Source organism: Electrophorus electricus, chromosome 3 (assembly GCF_041902795.1).
Source record: "Electrophorus electricus isolate QZ-2024a chromosome 3, ASM4190279v1, whole genome shotgun sequence".
Lineage (NCBI taxonomy): Eukaryota > Metazoa > Chordata > Actinopteri > Gymnotiformes > Gymnotidae > Electrophorus > Electrophorus electricus.
In genome coordinates this window covers 3,761,705-3,780,813 of record NC_137499.1, presented here as the reverse complement: position 1 = coordinate 3,780,813, position 19,109 = coordinate 3,761,705, and the positions used below count along the sequence as shown (strand labels likewise).

Here is a 19,109-nt window from a genome sequence, read left to right as displayed (position 1 = left end):
AAGACAGACACTCCACCATATTTAATACACTGAAACCAACTGACAGCAATTAACTCTCCTATGTAGAGGTTTTGGCAGTTGGTGTTATTAAACTTCTATCTCAAACTAGCCTTCCAAAAATGTAAAAAGGGATTAATACAAATCTGAAGTGTGAAATCGGAACGTTGCGGTATGCCTGTAGGATTTGATCGTGACAGAATGAAGATCTCTGCTGATTACCCTGGTTGCCTTTTTTTTAATGATGCTGAGAACTGGATTCTCGAGCTGGCTGAGGCTGCATTTGGAGAGGGGAGCAATTATGGCCAGCTACCTCATTTTCAGCTCCTTTAAGCTGTCATTGATTCTGCCTGCACAAACGTGCTTCTATGCCTTAGGCAGCCTCTAGCACCTCAGAGCCAGTCACGTAGGACAGAGCTACTGCCATCTGTTGAAATAGCAACTTTAATTTTAATTAGGCAGTGATGGGCATAGGACCACTAAGAGAACAGGTGACAAGCAATAAGCAGTTATTTTTGTAGGGGTGCTATCTCTGTAGACTGTATAGACAGCATGTGTGTCTGTGTCTGGGTGTGCTTGTGTGTGTGTGTGTGTGTGGCGGGTGGGGGTGTGTGTGTGGGTGTATCGGTGTCCAATAGCCGAGGCTGGGGCTGGTGCCTGGATGACCCGCCTGGCCGGAACAAGCTGGCCACACCCACTATGCTGCCCGGAGTCCTCTATAACGCTGCGCATCAGTGCCGGCTCCAGTACGGCTCCAGCTCACAGCCCTGTGATGATGTGGACGTAAGAGATGCCACCGTGCTTCGCACACCTCCGCCCCGCTCCCAGACCACCCCTGCGCACCGCTGTCCGATGCAGAACAGGCTGCAGGGAGAAAACAAGCTTCCCAACACCCAACTGATGCACAACATATTCACTGTCGCAGTTCAGAGATGACATAGACATAGAGAACACAGAATGAAAGAATCTGTAACCGCACTATGTGATATTTATGAACTGTGCAGAAATTATTTAAAGGAATGATATATACCCTACCAGATAATACCGTAGTGGGAAGTACCACATGTAGTGCTAAAACAGTGCAATATTTTCTATAAATAAGAGAAGCCATCACTCATACACACTGTGAACTGCCAGTCACGAGGCTGTGTTTGTTCATGAAGGAGGAAGAGGCCTCTGGCACTAGCTGATGTCTGTGCTTTGTCTGTATGTGAATGAGTTAGTGGCTGTCGCTAACAGCGTGGTTTGTTTAAGTTGCCCATGTTGCAGAATGAAGGGGGAATTCTAACACAACAGGGGTCCATTCCTTTATCATCCATTTCTCTGCGCTGATTAAGTGGTATTTACCCAAGTAACTAAGACCAAATAAATCCCCAGCATGTCCCGGGCTGCAAAACCACAACAGGCTAATGGGTACTGTGACTGACAAGTACCCGTGGGAGACTGAGGTGATATAAGGCCTGTGGCTGCTAGCCGAGGCTCTAGTTTGATATCCTTAGGCGGAGATCTTATGGAGTGCACGGTTGTGCTAGGTGTTGTTCCTTGCTGAGAAGGAGAGCAGGCTCAGTGATATGAGAGCTTTCAGATTTTGCTACTCCCAGGGTTTTAGCAGGAAGAGAAAGGAAGCACACATCTCTGGCTTACAGGAAGTCTCATATCTCCCTACCCTGATACCATACATTTCTCAGCATGATGTCATTTTCAAGATATCCCAGCATGCCATTGGCTATGCCTAGATTAAGTTACAGTTTATTTATGATATGCCTGTAGTGCAAATGTTATATTTTAGTCACAAATAATAAGTCAAAAACCTCATCAAATAGCCCAGTTTTTCTGTTAATGTAAGTGGAGTCCTCAAGGTGGAAAACTTGATTTGGTAGCTAAAGCGGAAATTTATTGAGGCTTCTTGCATGTTGCAAATTTGCAAACAGAATGACATCAGTTCTCATTTGGTGTTTACAGAGATGTCATCCACCATTACTAACGTGGGCCGTGCAAGCCAATGAGCCTTCTGTGACAGTCAGATGGCCACCACTGATTATGCTCTTGGCATAAAATTAGCCTCCTTCAATCTCTTGCTAAAATGTCAGAGACAAACTGCAGGGTAGGGTTATCTTACCCAAACTCATTCCCCTCATGCATGTCAACCCCCTGTGCTCTTATCAGACTCTGAGGATTTACAGTGGAGGAGATAAATGGGTTGTTTCGTGATAAAACAGTGCACAGTGTGTCTTGGGTACAGGCTTAGTTCTCCCAGAGGCATTTCAGACATCCTCAAATGTAGTTACATATCCTCAGCTTTTGAATTATAAATGCCAGACAGAGACAGAGTGGAGGTCACAAAACTATTCCGGATAGCCCAGCCGTCCCCCAATGGCGATGAGATCATGGAAATGGTTCAGAAATCTGGAATTTCATTGTTATGTTTATTTGCATGCAATCGCACCAGATGAAATTTCCCCCTATATTGAAGTAAACATTCTACATGCATTTATGTCTAATATGTTCCATTTGCATGCATATGTTTTCCCACCTTTGTAGAATGTTTGCAGCACATTGTGGTGCACCGTGGACTCCACCTGTCACTCAAAGCTGGACGGAGCGGTGGACGGGACCAGGTGTGGTGAAGGCAAGGTAATCCAGGGCGAGTCTGCTTGTGCTTGCTTCTCCCTCACCATGAGCACTCTGCTTCTCCGCACTTCCACTTCACTCCGGCCGTCTCTTGCTGCTGGTGACAGAGGTGTGCAGGCTCTGTTGCGTTCCTTCCTAGACGTTTCTGGGCTACTGTGGCTGACTATGTGGTGGTGCTTCATTGCCAGTGGTGTTTGAGTGGCGACTGTGTGGAGGTGGAGCGCCAGCCGCAGACGGTGGACGGTGGCTGGGAGGCATGGAGCGAGTGGTCCACCTGCAGCCGCACCTGCGGTGCTGGCGTGCAGAACGCCCAGAGAGACTGTGTTAGTCCGGCGTACGTGAGTCCTGCATTGCAAGCGCTCTCTGCAGCACATTCTAAAGATATAATATGTGTGCGCGCACGCGCACACACACACACAAGCACACACACACGCACACACCCCAGTGTGTTTGAGCTCCTGATGACCTAGTTTTAGCATGCATAAAGTGTGTATGGCATGCTAAATGGTCTGTGATTTTTATAACCAGTCATTTATTTACTGACAACTGCTCCTACACCTTTACTGCTGTAGGAACATCTTCATTGTATCTCTGCCTGTTTGAATTAACATGATTTTAGAGGCTGACAATATCAATGTGCGGAAAACGTGGAGATATACTGAGACATGCACACATTGTTGTGGTTACAGACCTTATGGCCCACTTGTGTTCAAAGTGGTAATGGGGAAAATACACGTGGAACATCTGTTTCTAGTGTTATGAGCAGGATTTTGGCTTCATATTAAAAAACACCAACAGGAAATTATAAGAAAAACATCACTTTTTCAAACACTAGTAACATCTGCTTGCAGAAAAAAACCTCTTCGTAATGTAATGCCCTAATATGCACTGATAAAAGTCAAATGTTGATTACATTTTACTTTTCTCCTCTGGTCTCTGGTGCCAACCCCAGTTTGCAGTTGCCTCCAGGCCTCAATTTCTTCTCCATTATTCAGTCCAAGGAACGGAGGCAAATACTGCCTGGGGGAGCGTCGCAGATACAGAATCTGTAACCAGGAGCTGTGTTCCCTGGACCAGCCAAGCTTCAGATATGTCCAGTGCAGCAGGTTCAACACCGTGCCTTATAAGGGCAGGTTCTACAAATGGATGCATATCAATAACCGAAGTGAGCATCGCCTATTGCAGTGGTTGCTGCATGCACGGCTTTGGTTAGGCTGCTGTTTGCTTGTGGAACTATTTCTTGCAGATACATCAGAATCCTGCTCTTTTTTCAGTCAACCCCTGTGAGCTGCACTGCCGCCCGGTGAATGAGTATTTCTCAGAGAAGATGATGGATGCTGTAATCGACGGTACCCGGTGCTACGAAGACAGCTGGAGCCGGGACATGTGCATCAACGGCATCTGTAAGGTTCGTGACCCCTTTGATCTCTCGCTCCCCTCCTTCTGAAACAGCTGCTGGAACAGGCATGTTCTCAGCCTCACGTGATGTGTGCAACAGTGGATCGAGAAAACAGAAGAAATAGTTCTCATGAAACAGCGTTCCCAGCTGGTTCACCACTGCTCACCACAGTGGCTGCTTCGATTATGATGCCTCCAGACTTTTGACAAATCCAGAGTAAGAGCATTTGAGTCACTGTATGACCTGAGCCAACTTGCCCGTATGCATATGTGCAGAATTTGTTACATATCTCTGTACATCTGGCTGAATTCTGATCTGGATTTGTTTAATGTGCTGAAAATGTGGACTTACACTTGCATTATTTTCAGCAGAACACTACCATGTCATTCACCCTGAGGGTCCCGTAGTTCACTCAAGCTTCCAGTGCTTGGCCCAAACAGTCATTTTGGTTCATGCAGAGGTGGATTCCACTTTCACACCCTCCATAGCAATCTGCCCTATAGGGGTTAACTTTAATTTTAAGCAAGCACACCCAATTGTTAAGTGCAGTGTGTTTGTTTTGGATAGCTGCTGTATTCCAGCACAGCACTCTGCTCAGGGGAGCTGTTGGCACAGAGCTTATTTTAGTAGAATAAGTTGTTCGATCATGTTTTGTTGCGTTGGCTCAGTGATGAATGGTGTCCATTCACTAGTGGGGTAGCACTGCATGTGTGTGCAAGGGCACAGTGTCTTATGCTGGTGCCATGTGTGCATTTGTTCAAACTGAATTCCATTTCCATATATAGGCATCCCAGGTTTTTGTCATCCAGGGTTACTTTTTTGAGAGCACAAGCATGCACAGACTGTATCAAAAAAATACAGGCATTACAGCTGGGTTTTTTTTATATTAAAACAGCTCCATGGCAGGGAGAGAGCGAGACTCAAGTAGTGAGAAGGAGAGACTTTATTCTCCATTTTGGAATAAAGAAACTAACTGAAGAGCAGAGCAGTGAGGTGGCTAAATGCAACCTAAACGGTTAATAAGCTCAGGACACTGAGACACAGCAGAGTCGCATCTTTCTAGAGTGTGGTAGGCAAATACTGCACAGCACTAGAGCGGAATAACTGATGGCTTAAATAGTTGAGAGAACAAAAGAGACAAACAAGGCACAGGTGCTCAGGTGATTGAGGATAGGTGTGATGTGTGTGTGTGTGTGTGTGTGTGTCTGTGTGTGTGTGTCTGTGTGTGTCTGTGTCTGTGTCTGTGCGTGTGTGGCTGAGTGCCTGGCACACCGTGACAAGCCTCACTGCTGTCAGATGATGTCCATCCAGCTCTGACTTGCAAGTTGCCTTATTCCTTATTCATTTGTCAACATGCACAAAGCATACTAACACTTTGACCAAAATGGACCTGAAACATTCCCCTTTCCCAAGCATTCAACATAAATGAGAAATATAACTATGGCTTGACCTCAAAATAGAAAGAAGAAGAAAAAATAAGCATTTAAATATTAATGTTTATTCAGATGTATACAGTATTTGATGTATAATTACATATGGTGAATTTACCCTTGCTTTTGTGTGTGACTGTGCTTATCACTGCAGTACTGTTCACCCTACAGGGCCAAGAATTTCTTAAATATTAATGATATCATCACTTTGTAGTCCTGGAGACTCTAGAGATTCCTTAAGAGCACTCCAAAGGCATGAATATTTTCCATGTTTATATATATATATATATATATATATATATATATATATATATATATATATATATATTATGTATGTATGTATGTGTATGTATGTATGTATGTGTCTGTGTGTGTGTGTGAGAGAGAGAGAGAGAGAGAGAGAGAGAGCCCTCTATGAATCTTTGATTTAAAAAAAAAAATTTAATTTTCTATCAATCTCATAAAAAATTCTGAATGAATATGTCACTGTATAAAAGACGCATTTCATAATAACACTCTCTATGATAAACATGCTTAAAGACAAAGCTAGTGTCCTGTTGCCAATTACTGTGCTGCTGTTTGTTTTAGAGTATTGGTTGTGATTATGAGATTGACTCCAGTGCCATGGAGGACCGGTGTGGAGTGTGTCATGGCAACGGGTCCACATGTGAAACCGTGCACAGGACCTTTGAGGAGACCGAGGGGCTGGGTACGACTGGGCCTTTTTTTTACCAACTATACTCTCAACAGGGACCTTCGAATAGAAATGTGACATGTGGCTGTGAGTTGTACAAATTTGCAGTTTGTTTTTGCTTCTTGCTGATAAAAAGCTAGAGCTGCATCAGTTTACACTCTGCTCTTTCATGTGTCATGAGTGCCGTGACGGTTAGCGAACACTGCTCCGATCTCAAATGTGGAATATTTAATAACAGGCTGGTTTGCTTCTCTCTCCCAGGATATGTAGACATCGGCCTGATTCCACAAGGAGCACGAGACATCCTTATTCAGGAGGTGGCTGAGGCTGGGAATTTTCTGGCCCTCCGCAGCAACGATCCAGAGAAGTATTTCCTGAACGGTGGCTGGACCATCCAGTGGAACGGAGAGTACAAGGTGGCCGGGACAGTGTTCACTTACGAGCGGACTGGCCACCTGGAGAACCTCACCTCCCCTGGCCCAACCATGGAGCCAGTGTGGATTCAGGTAGGAAAACAGGCCTCCAGGAAAAGAAAAACACAAATCTGAATTTTAATTGGTCTGAAAAGCATGCAGTTAGTTGTGGTAAAATACTTATTTATTCAGATGCCAAAAGATTACATAACAGAGCTCAAGTGTTTTGATTTATGACAGCTGCATGTTGGCCAGATCTGGGTTGCAGTTCCTCACCTCTTCTGCTAGTTAAGCAGGCCTGTTTCTTGCAACTCGGGAAAGTGCAGTGTCCTTACCAAATACTAACATACCAGCTTAGTAAAATACTAATTTTCAAGACAAGAACCATGAAATAAGGAGAGGTAACAGGGACACCAGTGAATACATAAAGACTAAATGTGTTGAAACTCTGATCCATTATCTACAAGAAATTGCATATTAGTAAGTGAATATTAATTTTACAATTTACACACTGTCCAGTAGTTTTTGAGTTTTCATACCAAGTCAGGCAAAAGTAGTCTTAAGGTCTTCAGAACATCACCAGTGACTACAGGTTTGCTACCTCGTTATACAGAGAAAGTTAACATTCAACAAACATTTATTCATATGTTATCATAACAATATAACATCTAGCAAGCAAACAAGAGACCGATGGGACTTGCTCATATATTTATGCTAATCTCTAAAAGGCCGTAGAATTAGCAGATCAACTAAAAAAAACCCTACTCATTTTGGACCACCTCAAACCCTGGTGATTTTCCCCTTGCAGGGGCTGCTTGGACAGATAAATAGGTGTGAGCTATGGCATGACCCTGCTATTTTAATTTTGGTAACATCATCACAGATTACTAATTCCTACACAGACTAATTTCTCACTCATCTAATCTGTAGGATCTGTAATCTGCATCCGTAGGAAATGTGGAGGGGAGGCTGGCATAGATGATTGATTCAGGAATGCTTATTCATAGTGTTCCATGAGCCGTGTTTTCAGATCTGCAGATTCCAGGTCCCCAATATAGAGTAAATAAGTGAAAATTAGACCATTTTTATCTTTCAACATTAGGCAAGTCTAAGACGGCGTGCCCATGGCTTCACGTAATCAAGGAATTGATTTTATTGATGAACTGTTACTTTTTCATGTTGGTATTGTTTGCTTCTGACTTTTGTTTTAAAAAAAAAAAAAAAAAGCTTGGTGGTAAAGGAAACAGAAATAATTATCTTTTGAGTAGATTATCTTTTTGCTTGCCAAATACCTTCATAGGCATTAAACAGTTAGAGTGATTAAACCACCCTTCCTTGATTAATTATAGAGAATGGGTGGGTGTCAAAACAGGCCTCTAATTGAAGCCAGGGTTTCATCCTGAAGCCACATGAAAGTGCAGGCAGGATTCATTAGTGCCGTGATCCAGTCTGGGGGATGGAGCATAAGCCGTCACATAAAGGGCTTCCTCCCACTGAGCTATCCTGAGCTCTTTGTCGAGTGGCCCATGTGCAGAGGCGAGTGAGGCTTTGTCTGCACTGCGCTGCAGTAATAATCCCTTCTCCTCCCCAGCATGTTCGGTTAGCCAGGGCACTTCAGAGTAGCTTCATCCTCAGATGCTGTCAGCCTGTTAACGGGCTCTGGATCTCACTGCACGTTTGAGAGATTTGTTTACCAGGCAGGTCCAGGCCACGTTGGGATGGGGGAGGCAATCTGAACTGATGTTTTTGCTTTGATCCTCTCTGGCCAGCTGCCTTGTCCAAAGCTTACACGGGAGGAAGCATTTGGGCTGAAAAATGTGCTCGACACGCCCATGAATGCTGGTTTTTCGCTGACGTGTTGTTTGTTGTAGCGTCAATCTTCAGCAGAGCTTTCCTCCAGCTCTCCTCTGGAATATGTGTCAGAGCAAGAATGATGTTTACACTGTTCTGACCATTGCCCTTTGATTTGGAGTCAGTTTGTGCTTGTGTTTGACTTTGTGTGTGTGTGTGTGTTTGTGGGCACGTGCGTGTCTTAGTGTGTTTTTTTTTGCTTGACCTGCTGCCCATCTGCTGTAGTTGCTCTTTCAGGAGACCAACCCTGGCGTGAGGTACGAGTACACCATCAACAGGGACATCCTGCCCGCGGCACCAGTAGGCACCCCTGCCTCCGACTTCTACTGGAAACATGGAGCCTGGACAGAGTGCAGTGTGTCCTGTGGCACGGGTAAGTGGCCTGCCCAACCACTCCCAGCAGGCAGGCTGCAGCTGGAGTGCATCCCCAGTTTAGATCGGATTTGGTAACACTAGGATTTAATGGATATCATTTAATTTGGGCATGTCAGTGTTGTCATATTTCGTTTACGTCTGTGAAATACGTTGCTATAAAAAAAAAGAGGATCGGGCTGGATAAATTATGGTCGTTCAAAGACGAAGTAAACTAAAATGCTGTGCTTCAGTGTATTAAAAATATCATGTGTATAAGATGAGCAGATCAAAAAACATATTTCTAAAAATACATTTATTGTATCTTTACATTTTTAGTCACATAAATCCATGTTCAACCTTGGATTTAGGCTAATCACCCTCCCTCTGTGCACAATAAAAAATGTCGAGTCATTTAATTCTTGGTATCTGTTAATCTGAGAACATTCTTTATTCTGTGCCTCACACTGTCATAATTCATAGTTCCCATGCTTTTTTGCATACTTACTGGTAAAAGGTAATATTCATATTAATTACCCTTAGACTTACTAGTTATACTGCACGTGCTTGTATCTCTGAATTGCACCAATGTATTTTCTTCTGACAGTAAGTTGAACATTAAAGTTATTGTTGATGATGCATCCTTATATTAGTATATTAGTATATATTAGTAACTTGTCTGTCTAGAAAAATATAAGTAATCTTGAAACCTGTGCTGGATCCCAGGGTTGCCTCTCTGCTAGACACTAGAGTTTGGGGTTGGTGATCAAGAGAATCTCAAGTGATTTAGTTATTGTGTTTAAGGGCTCTTTATTTAAAAAATTTTTTACCACATGCAGAAGAGATTTGATTGGGTGCAGTCCTTAATCTGCTTCTGTGCTACTGTATTTCTTGTAGATATGTTTTACTGGAACAGCTTGGGGTGTTGCAAACGTTTGCCACTTGCACGTTTCCTATCATTTAATGTCATTCCCAGACTTGAAATGACAAGCGATTCATGAAAACAGTCTTTTCAGACAAAAGATTTGACATGCCAGAGGATATGAAATGTGTTGACTGACTAACAGGAAATGGAGATTGAGTGAAAGGGACTGAGCGTATGAATACACTGACACATGAATCTAATGGATTTACACATGGCAGGAGGAGGTTGTATAGATCTTCAATTCTTATTCAAACAGATTCCATGAAATAAAAATGAATCTTGAATTGTGAATCCTAACTAATTATAACATTTATAATAGCTATAATAGATTTAAAGTGAAATTATTTGCAACTGGCCTTAAGGGCCAGTAATATTCTGGGTACCCGTTAGTCATATTCCACCAGCTCCAGGTGTAAGTCTGAACTCAGTCTAGAGTTAGAGTGACCACAGAAGAATATTAAGGCTATAATTTAACTGATGAGATGTCTAGTCTTCTAAAAACATTTTGTAAAAAACATCCATTATTTGTAGTAGCCACTGGAACTTCTCTCAGTTGTGAATCACTATGAAAGATTTAAATATTGTAGTTAAAATTCTGCTTTCACTTTGTCCTGTTTTTCATTTTCCACTTTTAGAATTCAGTATATCCTACTAAATAAATCAGGAATTCTTCACAAGGTAAACATACCACTTGGTCCCACATCGGTGTAAAAATGTCATATTTATTAGCACTCCTCTGGTTTCTCCTAATTGCATAACGTACTACATTATAGACACTTATTTTTGTGAAATATAAGACTACAGTAGTGTTCCTTTCTGTCTTGTTTGGTTTATGGTAAGAAAAATCTTTGCTTGAATTTTTCCTAACTTGCAGTTTCATTGGCTTCCTTTGCAGAGTATATTGGTCCTGAATGTCACACACTTCACTGGTTATTGACAGCAAAGACCACTCTTCATATGCTATCAAATCTTGAATCTATTCATCTTATTTTATATTTTACTGTGAGCTGTGCTGTTCATAAATGTGATTACTGGTCTGTAATCAGTTGAAAGCACTGCAGCTCCTTGTTCCAAACGAACCACTTGTGTTACACCGTGTGTTACACCGATTAGATTTGGATGAGATTAAAGCCTATTCATTTTTAATTTGACTGAAGTGCTCGTCCAGTGCTCTAAAACACATTTTATTTAATGAGCCTGGCAGGCCACCTAAACCAAATAGGCTGTATTGATGGCAGAAATTCGTACAGAAATGACATACAGAAGATTCTGCCTTTGTGAATGCTTGAAAATCCATTTTGATCAATGCAGTGAATACTAAAGCAACATCAAAAGCAGTTAATGCGCTAAAACTATAGCACTTTACATGGTATAGTATGGCTCCCTTACATTATTAAGATCTGTGTACTTCTATACCTCATAGCTCTAAGGTCTGTCGTTTCAAATTTGGACCAGTGCTCGGCACTGTTTGAGGCATCCCTTGCCATAACTGAACATATTGGTGCATGACTAAGCCATTCTAGGGCTGAAGGAGGTATGTTAAACCAGAGAAACATGATGCTATGCAAAGCTGTGGGCTGCCACTACTGCAGTCTGTTGACTATTAACAGACTATTAACTTATCTTAGCCTAAATCTATACGTGCCTCAGCGAAAAGAAGTTGGTTTTCTGTTCACCCTTTAATGGCTCTTTCCAGCAGTCTACAGACCTTTTATGAGTATCCTGAAAGGAACTATGGGATTTTTTAAAAAGTTCATAATATGCTAGATAAAAGTTATGAACTTCTCTTCATTTACATCACTGTGGTTAAGAGTGTAGATCACCCTTTAAATTGTTGCTACATGTTGGTAGTTGGGATGATTACTGATGGAGTTGGTGCTATTGGTTGTAGTAAAATGTCACTAACCGTGGAGTTCTTATGAGCCCCTTAAAACTGTATTTTGACCACCGCAGCTTTCCTACTGCAAAAATAATTTAGTGTGTTGGATGAAATATATGGCAATGAAAACTTTGGTATTTTAATGTAGGAGGAGGATGGCTTACACAGAAGTTGGACTGAAAGTTTGCCGCTGCCTTCCGTGATGTGGGCCAGAGGTCTGCAGTGTGTCAATATTTGCAATTTTCTCTATGACCCACTTTTTCACATATTGCAGGTTTGGACTGCCTTTGCTTTAGAAGGACCTCAAAGGATTAATGAATTAATATGTTATGGATTAATATGCTATATTTACTTGTGTGCTATGCCACGGCAGATATGAATGGAGTTTCATGTGAGAACATAACCACTCATAATGTACACTAATCTCAGCCTGTATAATGATTTCTTATTAATTGTTTCATATTCATTTCACATTCATTTTACTAATGGCAGGGTTCACAAAGCGATAGTATATATACATTCAAATAAAGGCCTCTCAACTGTGAGATCTTGAATCATGATTATGGGTTATGGGAAATCCAGTTCTCTGGTTAACCGATGCCTATCACTTATAGTCATGGTAAGAATCACACCAGTGTCTGACACAATGTCACAGATCTTTCCACACCATTTTGAGCACAGTCACTTATGTCTCAACCATCTGTTATGACCAAAGCCTCTGGGCTTCTCCTGGACTTACACCTCATTGCTGGATTTTTCAGCATTTCAGAACTTTGATACTCCAGGCCGTCTGGTAGAATTGCGAAGGGCTTTGTGGTATGACTCGGTTAGAGAGTGAGAGAGAGAGGCAGAGGGGAGATGCGTTCTGTTCTTTACCAGACAGACAGACAGCCCCTAGGAAAGGGAGCATGTAAAGAGCATGAGGAACTCATCTGCTGGTCTGCCAATCACATGACAGTCTGGTGCATGCTGTCAACAGGGCACACCTTGACAAACCTACAACCCTGCACCATATATCCAAACCACAACTTCAGTCCAGAAACATGTACTGTGTTGTATTCATTCCAAATTTGAATTACAATATTGTCTATGTTTTGTAGAATTTAATAAGATCAAATGATGTTTTGCTGTCTCGGGACTTTTATCTCAGACAGCTCTGTAGCAGTATAACTTTTTATGCATTGCACATGGATCGCATAATTGTGTAGGTCTCGACTGGTGCATAGTAATGTGTGTGCGTGTACGTCTGTGTGTTTAACAGATGTCGCCTCACTCGACCTCCTGTCTGTTTCAGGTGTTAAGAGGCAGGTTGTGCATTGTATTGAGCGGATGTCTGGCATTGTAGCGGAGCATTACTGTGATGTGGCCACCCGCCCAGATGACAGGCGAGTCAGCTGTAGCATGGGACCATGCCCAGCTATGTGAGTATCCCAGAAATCCCACAACAACATCCATGTTTGGAACAACAGCATTTGGACCCCAAATCTCCCACAGCAACAGCCACATTTGGACCCCAAATCTCCCACGTCAAGAGCCAAGTTTGGTCTCCAAAAGCCCAAAGAAACACCTTCACCATTAAAGTCCTCACAGCAAGTACACCAAACTCCTAAAACTCAGCAGCAGCTGTGTGAGTATCCCCAACCAAAAACCCGTTGGCAACAGCAACGAGAGCATCCCAAAAGTACTCTGGCATCAGCCGGTAATGTATCCCAACGAGAGTACCCCAAAATTACTATGACATCAGCCATTATTGTATCCCAATGAGAGTGCCCCAAAACTACTATGGCATCAGCCGTTAATATATCCCAACAAGGGTACCCCAAAACTACTATGGCATCAAGCGTTAATGCATCCCAACAAGAGAACTAATATGACATCAGCTGTTAATGTATCACAACAAGAGTAATCCAAAACTACTATGGCATTGGCTGTTAATGTATCCCAACGAGAGTACCCCAAAACAACTATGGCATCAGCCATTAATGTATCCCAACGAGAGTAACTCAAAACTACTATGACATCAGCCATTAATGTATCTCTACAAGAGAACTACTATGGCATCAGCCATTAATGTATCCCAGCAAGGGTACCCCAAAACTTCATGGCATCAGGCGTTAATGTATCCCAACAAGAGAACTTCTATGGCATCAGCCATTAATGTATCCCAACGAGAGTACTCCAAAACTACTATGGAATCAGTCGTTAATGTATACCAACAAGAGTACCCCAAAACTACTATGGCATCAGCCATTAATGTATCCCAACAAGGGTACCCCAAAACTACTATGGCATCAGCCATTAATGTATCTCTACAAGAGAACTACTATGGCATCAGCCATTAATGTATCTCTACAAGAGATGGCATTGGCTGTTAATGTATCACAGCCATAGTACCCCAAAACTACTATGGCATCAGCCATTAATGTATCCCATTTCTGTCACTTCGGCGTAACATCCCGCCGTAGCCTCTACACTAGCTCTAGTTTTCAGCCACTACTGAGTCTTTTTATGGGTGTGGTGGGAGGCCTTCTGAGCTGCTGTGATTCTTGCTCCACAGGTGGTGGGCAGGTGAGTGGCAGAAGTGTTCTGTGAGCTGTGGGGACTCTGGCCTGACCCGGAGGACTGTCGTGTGCGTTCAGAGCGTGGGGCTGGACGAACAGCAGGCCCTGCAGCCTTCTGCCTGCCAGCATTTGCGCCAGCCTGAGACATTTGCCCGCTGCAACACACATGTAGCCTGCCCCTCTGACTGGAGCACTGGCAACTGGTCACAGGTGAGTTTCTATCAGGCCCAAGTAGAAGCTCAAATAAAAACTTGTTCTCATGACTAATGCCCAGAAAAGGGCAGGTTTTTTTCAATCATAGCCAAAGCTAGCCATTTAATCTTTAAACAGAAAATGCTTCAAGTAGAATAGCATAGAACAGGACTGCATTAGGACATTTTCTATAGCTCTTTTTCAGTTCTCAACATTGGTGTATTTTAGCATTTATATTGTACAGAGGAACAAAGAGAAACTGCAATTGAGAAACTGCAACCATACAAAGTACACTTTATTTTACTGTGGCTGTGTCTGAGAATAACATCTCCCTTGTCATGCCAACTGTGGTTAGAAAACCTGTTTGAGTGAACAGAGAACATCTCCAAGGACCTTTCAGAACTTCAATCCTCGCTGTTCTTTTTTCATTTAGTCTCAATAACACTTTGTCGTTCATTGGCTTCTGTTTGAAAGTCCGTAGTGCTTTGTACTTTGATCTTTGATCAATACTGAGAGATATAACAAGAAACCACTTTTCCCCGTTTGCGCACATTTCACAATGCGGCTTTCTCTAGCCTTTCCACTTCAGCTAACAGGAACGATTGTGCTCTTGGCTGCTCTGACACCCCCCCCACCCCCCACCCCCGTCTGTCCTGCAGTGCTCCGCCAGCTGCTCCAGCGGCGTGCAGATCCGTGAGGTGACGTGCAGCTGGAACACCGGGGCGGACTGTGTTCCCGAAGCCAGGCCAGCCACCAGCATGCCGTGCAGTATGGATGCCTGCCCCACCAACGCAGACGAGTGGTCAGGCAGCGGTTCGTCGAGCAAGGAGATTTTCAATGAGATTAATTCCTTTCCTGATGACAACCACTTACCGAAATTTGGCCCAGGAATGACCAGGGCTCAGCCTCGAGGCAGTGATGGGCTCAGCAATGTCATCAAGGGGGATTTCTCATATCACCAACATATCGAATCTGACAACTCTATCAATAACAATGTTCCAGTCGATGACTTTTATTATGACTATAATTTCATAAAGTTTCATGAGGACCTGTTGTATGATTTTGAGAAGGAGGGAAAGAGTGTGTCTGATTACTCGGGAATTAAGGTGGATCAGGAGCTCAAGCCCAGACCCACGTCCTCCTGGCACAAAGACGGTCTGTACACAGTTACCTCAGTGGCACGCACCACTGCTAACCCATTACCTGCCTCCACCTCCCTGTCTACTGCTGCGCCACCGAAGTCTAGCTCTGACCTGTCAGCCGAAAGCTCGTCCGAAGGCGATGGGGTTTTCACAGACGACTATTTCCTGCCTGTTGCTGTCACGACCAGACCGCGCTTGCCTGTCACCAGATTCTCTCAGAGACGGAAGGAGGGAACGCGGGACCTCAGCACCGTCGGGAGTCCAGTACCAACAGATGAGGTGCCCTCTGAGGGTGTTCGCACGACACCGCAGGACACGGTGCCCAACATTCACATGACGCGTGGGACTCTTTATCACACATATGCTTCCAAAGATAATGAGAGAGTGGCCCAGTCAGATGCAACTGAAATGCCAGCAACTCAGAATGATAAAGCCAGTGTGACTGTGGGGACCGGGGAGGAAGACTTTGGTGAGGACGTTCCTGGAGGTGAGAGCGACTGGGAAAGGCCACTACAGGAGGAGGTGTCCCATCAAACCGGCATTTCCTCTGAGGCCAATGAGGGCACATTCGCTGGTCTGACCACTCCCCTTTTTAAATGGGACACAGCATCACGTGACATTCCATCGAGCCCTTTACCCTACGCATCGGAGATGTATAGTAGCAGGAAGTACGCAGTTACTGAACCGAGTGCTAATGTAGCTAAGGCTGGTGAAAACTCCACAACCTTAGATAAAGTCTCTCAGGAGATTCCTAATCTGCCAGAAAATAGACATAAGATGACTTCAGCTGCTGGACTGGAGCCCCTACCTCATGCAGATGTCCCTGGCAGTTCACAGCCTCCTCCCTGGATTTCAACACAGCTTCCAACCATCAGGCCAGATGCTGAAAGCTGGCCTTCCCACACAGTCACCCCGGCTGTAACCCAGTTGCCTGGGGACACCACACCTTCACCATCCTGGGCAGAGATAGACTACAACGTGATCATCTTTCGTCCATCGCTGGGGCTCGATGACTTGTCTTCTTCCCCTACTCCTACAGTGCCTCTAGCCCAGGCTCCAAGCAGTCACCGTACAGTGCTGGCTGAGGCACACACACCCTCCCCTCTCCGCTCTCCCATGATAGCCATCTGGATCACAGGCAGCTGGAGCGCAGTGAGTAGGCCCTCCCTTTAGAAACATATTCGGATTTTAAAATAAATCCATAAATGTAAGTATAATATACTGTTCCCTTTGATTTTCTTGCTGAAATCAGGCAAGAATGGACTGTTCATATTATTCTAACCCATTGGAGGGAATGCAGAGAATCTATATCTAATCTCTATGTAAATAGTCCATGACAGGAACTGAGGGGCTGCGTTAGCTCCGGTTCCAGTTTCTGAAGCTCATGTTTTGCAGTGCTCCACCAGCTGCGGGCTGGGTGCCGTGTGGAGGCCAGTGCGCTGTAGCACAGGTAACGACTCCGACTGTGACTTGGCGAAGAGGCCTGCACCAGCGCGCCGCTGCTACCTGCGGCCCTGTGCCGCCTGGAGGGCCAGCCAGTGGAGCAAGGTAGGGGCAGGTGCATCACTCTCTACAAGAGAACTACGGGCTTGAACGCCCGGTAATGTTCTCTGAGCTGTAGTCCTCCCTACTCTGGCATGAGGTCATAGACCCTGGAGCTGAACAGCCTACGGTGTCGGAGCTGTTGCACACTACCTGCAACAGAGTTAAAGCCCTTCCTGTCAATGTGACATCACTAAGCTTGGTTCCCCAGGTTTTAAGAAAAGCTGCCAGTATTAGAGCAGAAACCTGAGACATGGGCCACCTTTCACCGTGCATTCCTTTGCCATCCGTTGACAGTGCTCAAAGAACTGTGGAGGAGGTGTGAAGGTGCGCGAGACGCAGTGCTACGATGTGCGTGACCAGCGGCTGCTTCGGCCCTTCCACTGCCAAGCCGTTTCCCTCAGGCCGCCGGGCCACATGCCGTGCAACACCCAGCCCTGCCTGGACTGGTACGCCTCCTCGTGGGGACAGGTGAGTGAGCTCTGCCCCTGCTCCCTTTGGTTGCTTTTTCCACACTTTTGTCTTGCACTCAAGCTCTGCCACCTGCTACAGTCTCATTTTGTGCTCACAGTGTTCGGAGCTGTGCGGAGGGGGGGAGCAGCAGAGGCTGGTGGCCTGTCCCGAGGCTGGGAGGTGCGAGGAGATGCAGAAACCCAGCCATATTCAGCCCTGCAACTCACACCCCTGCACCCAGTGGGTGACCGGATCTTGGGGCCAGGTCAGCAGCACCTAATGCCCTCTTTGAGAACATGAATTCCATTTTTACAGCACTACTGGGTTTAAAAATTAGATGCTGAAGGAGAATGCACATGTCATTCGTCTGCATTCCAATTGTTTTGGCAATAAAGAAATGATCAGTAGGATGGATTCTCACTGTGCAGTATGTAAATATGTAAAATTATGTAAAATATATAATATTATAACAAATATATATAATAAAATATATAATATTATTACAAATTAAACAAAGACTAAGTGTCTAAACTGCAGAATGCATCCACTGTTGCTGATGTGCACCCAGCAGTGTCCTGTGAGATAGAATATTGCCATGCAAAAGATGACCAGCTGACAGTAAGTTCAGTCTCACCAAGCTTTGTCACCACTTAAGGTCATAAACCCATTAGATAATGTGAAAGCTGCCATTCAGTGTTGTTCTGCACACTAGCACACTAGGCACACTAGCATACTAGGCACACTAGCACACTAGGCACACTAGGCACACTAGGCACACTAGGCCCTTGAGTCAAGAATATGATAGGGCACTTTTTTGAGCTCTTCCCTCGGGCAGCCTGCCTCATGGCTTGCGCATTTTTATAGTCCAGCATTTTCAGAAGGTATTTAAGGGCATTATTACTCTGTAGCAAGGAGTAACTCACTTAGATGGAAGTCTACTGTCTGCTTGCTTTCTATGGTGTTCCACACAAAGAAATGTTATGTTATGATCAAAGCCAGAACTCATCCAGGCCCCATGAGTCTGCCTAGGGCCACAGCATCCTTTTTGATGAGTGGATTTTGTCTGCTTTACTTTTGTACATGTAGTCTGGAAGTTGTTTTGTCCTGTGTTTTTACAAAGAGCTCTGTACTGACTGAATGTCAGGTGTACGAGTTATATAATGGTTGTTTGGGGGTTTTTTTGTTTTTGTTTTTTTTTGCAGTATATGAAATTTCATCTCAAAGAGTGTTGTGTTGTAGAATGAAAACAGGCACTATTCAAAGGGAGACACTGCTATCTAAATTACAACAGAGGCTGCATCATTCAAGGTCCTGAACTATATGGGCTGTGAGCTGAATTTCAAACTTGGGTGGAGGGGTGTGGTGGGGGAAATCAGACAATCTGGTGACTCATCATGGGGTGTGCGGTGACCTCTGCGGCACAGCCCGGCTTTGATATGGAAAGACGCCTTTAATCCTTCCCCACATCAGGCCTGTAGCGTGCCCATCTAGAGCCATCGTACACGCTCCGACTCCTGGTCCACGCTAAGTGCATCGGAGGATGGGTGGCACATACATACACCCTCACTGTTACTCAGAGCCAAATCCATCCTGAGAGAATCATGTCATGTTTCGTCCTTTGTCAAATTCACCTTACCCCTCACAAACCG

The 19,109-nt window shown here is 44.3% G+C and overlaps 1 protein-coding gene across 4 annotated transcripts in view; it reads left to right on the top strand.

Moving 5' to 3' along the window:
* Nucleotides 1-19,109, top strand: part of adamts7 (a disintegrin-like and metallopeptidase (reprolysin type) with thrombospondin type 1 motif, 7) — a 39,321-nt gene that overhangs the window by 10,921 nt on the left and 9,291 nt on the right. For 2 of the 4 annotated variants that reach the window (XM_081709869.1, XM_081709867.1), the window contains exons 9-22: nucleotides 636-780; nucleotides 2,539-2,631; nucleotides 2,736-2,962; nucleotides 3,624-3,793; nucleotides 3,903-4,036; nucleotides 6,046-6,166; nucleotides 6,413-6,657; nucleotides 8,641-8,788; nucleotides 12,865-12,991; nucleotides 14,128-14,341; nucleotides 14,983-16,617; nucleotides 16,861-17,013; nucleotides 17,305-17,478; nucleotides 17,579-17,725. In XM_081709869.1, coding sequence (XP_081565995.1) covers nucleotides 636-780; nucleotides 2,539-2,631; nucleotides 2,736-2,962; nucleotides 3,624-3,793; nucleotides 3,903-4,036; nucleotides 6,046-6,166; nucleotides 6,413-6,657; nucleotides 8,641-8,788; nucleotides 12,865-12,991; nucleotides 14,128-14,341; nucleotides 14,983-16,617; nucleotides 16,861-17,013; nucleotides 17,305-17,478; nucleotides 17,579-17,725 — 3,733 coding nt within the window. The remainder of the gene's footprint in view (nucleotides 1-635; nucleotides 781-2,538; nucleotides 2,632-2,735; nucleotides 2,963-3,623; nucleotides 3,794-3,902; nucleotides 4,037-6,045; nucleotides 6,167-6,412; nucleotides 6,658-8,640; nucleotides 8,789-12,864; nucleotides 12,992-14,127; nucleotides 14,342-14,982; nucleotides 16,618-16,860; nucleotides 17,014-17,304; nucleotides 17,479-17,578; nucleotides 17,726-19,109) is intronic. The other 2 variants (XM_081709868.1, XM_035532376.2) reach the window with 2 other exon arrangements.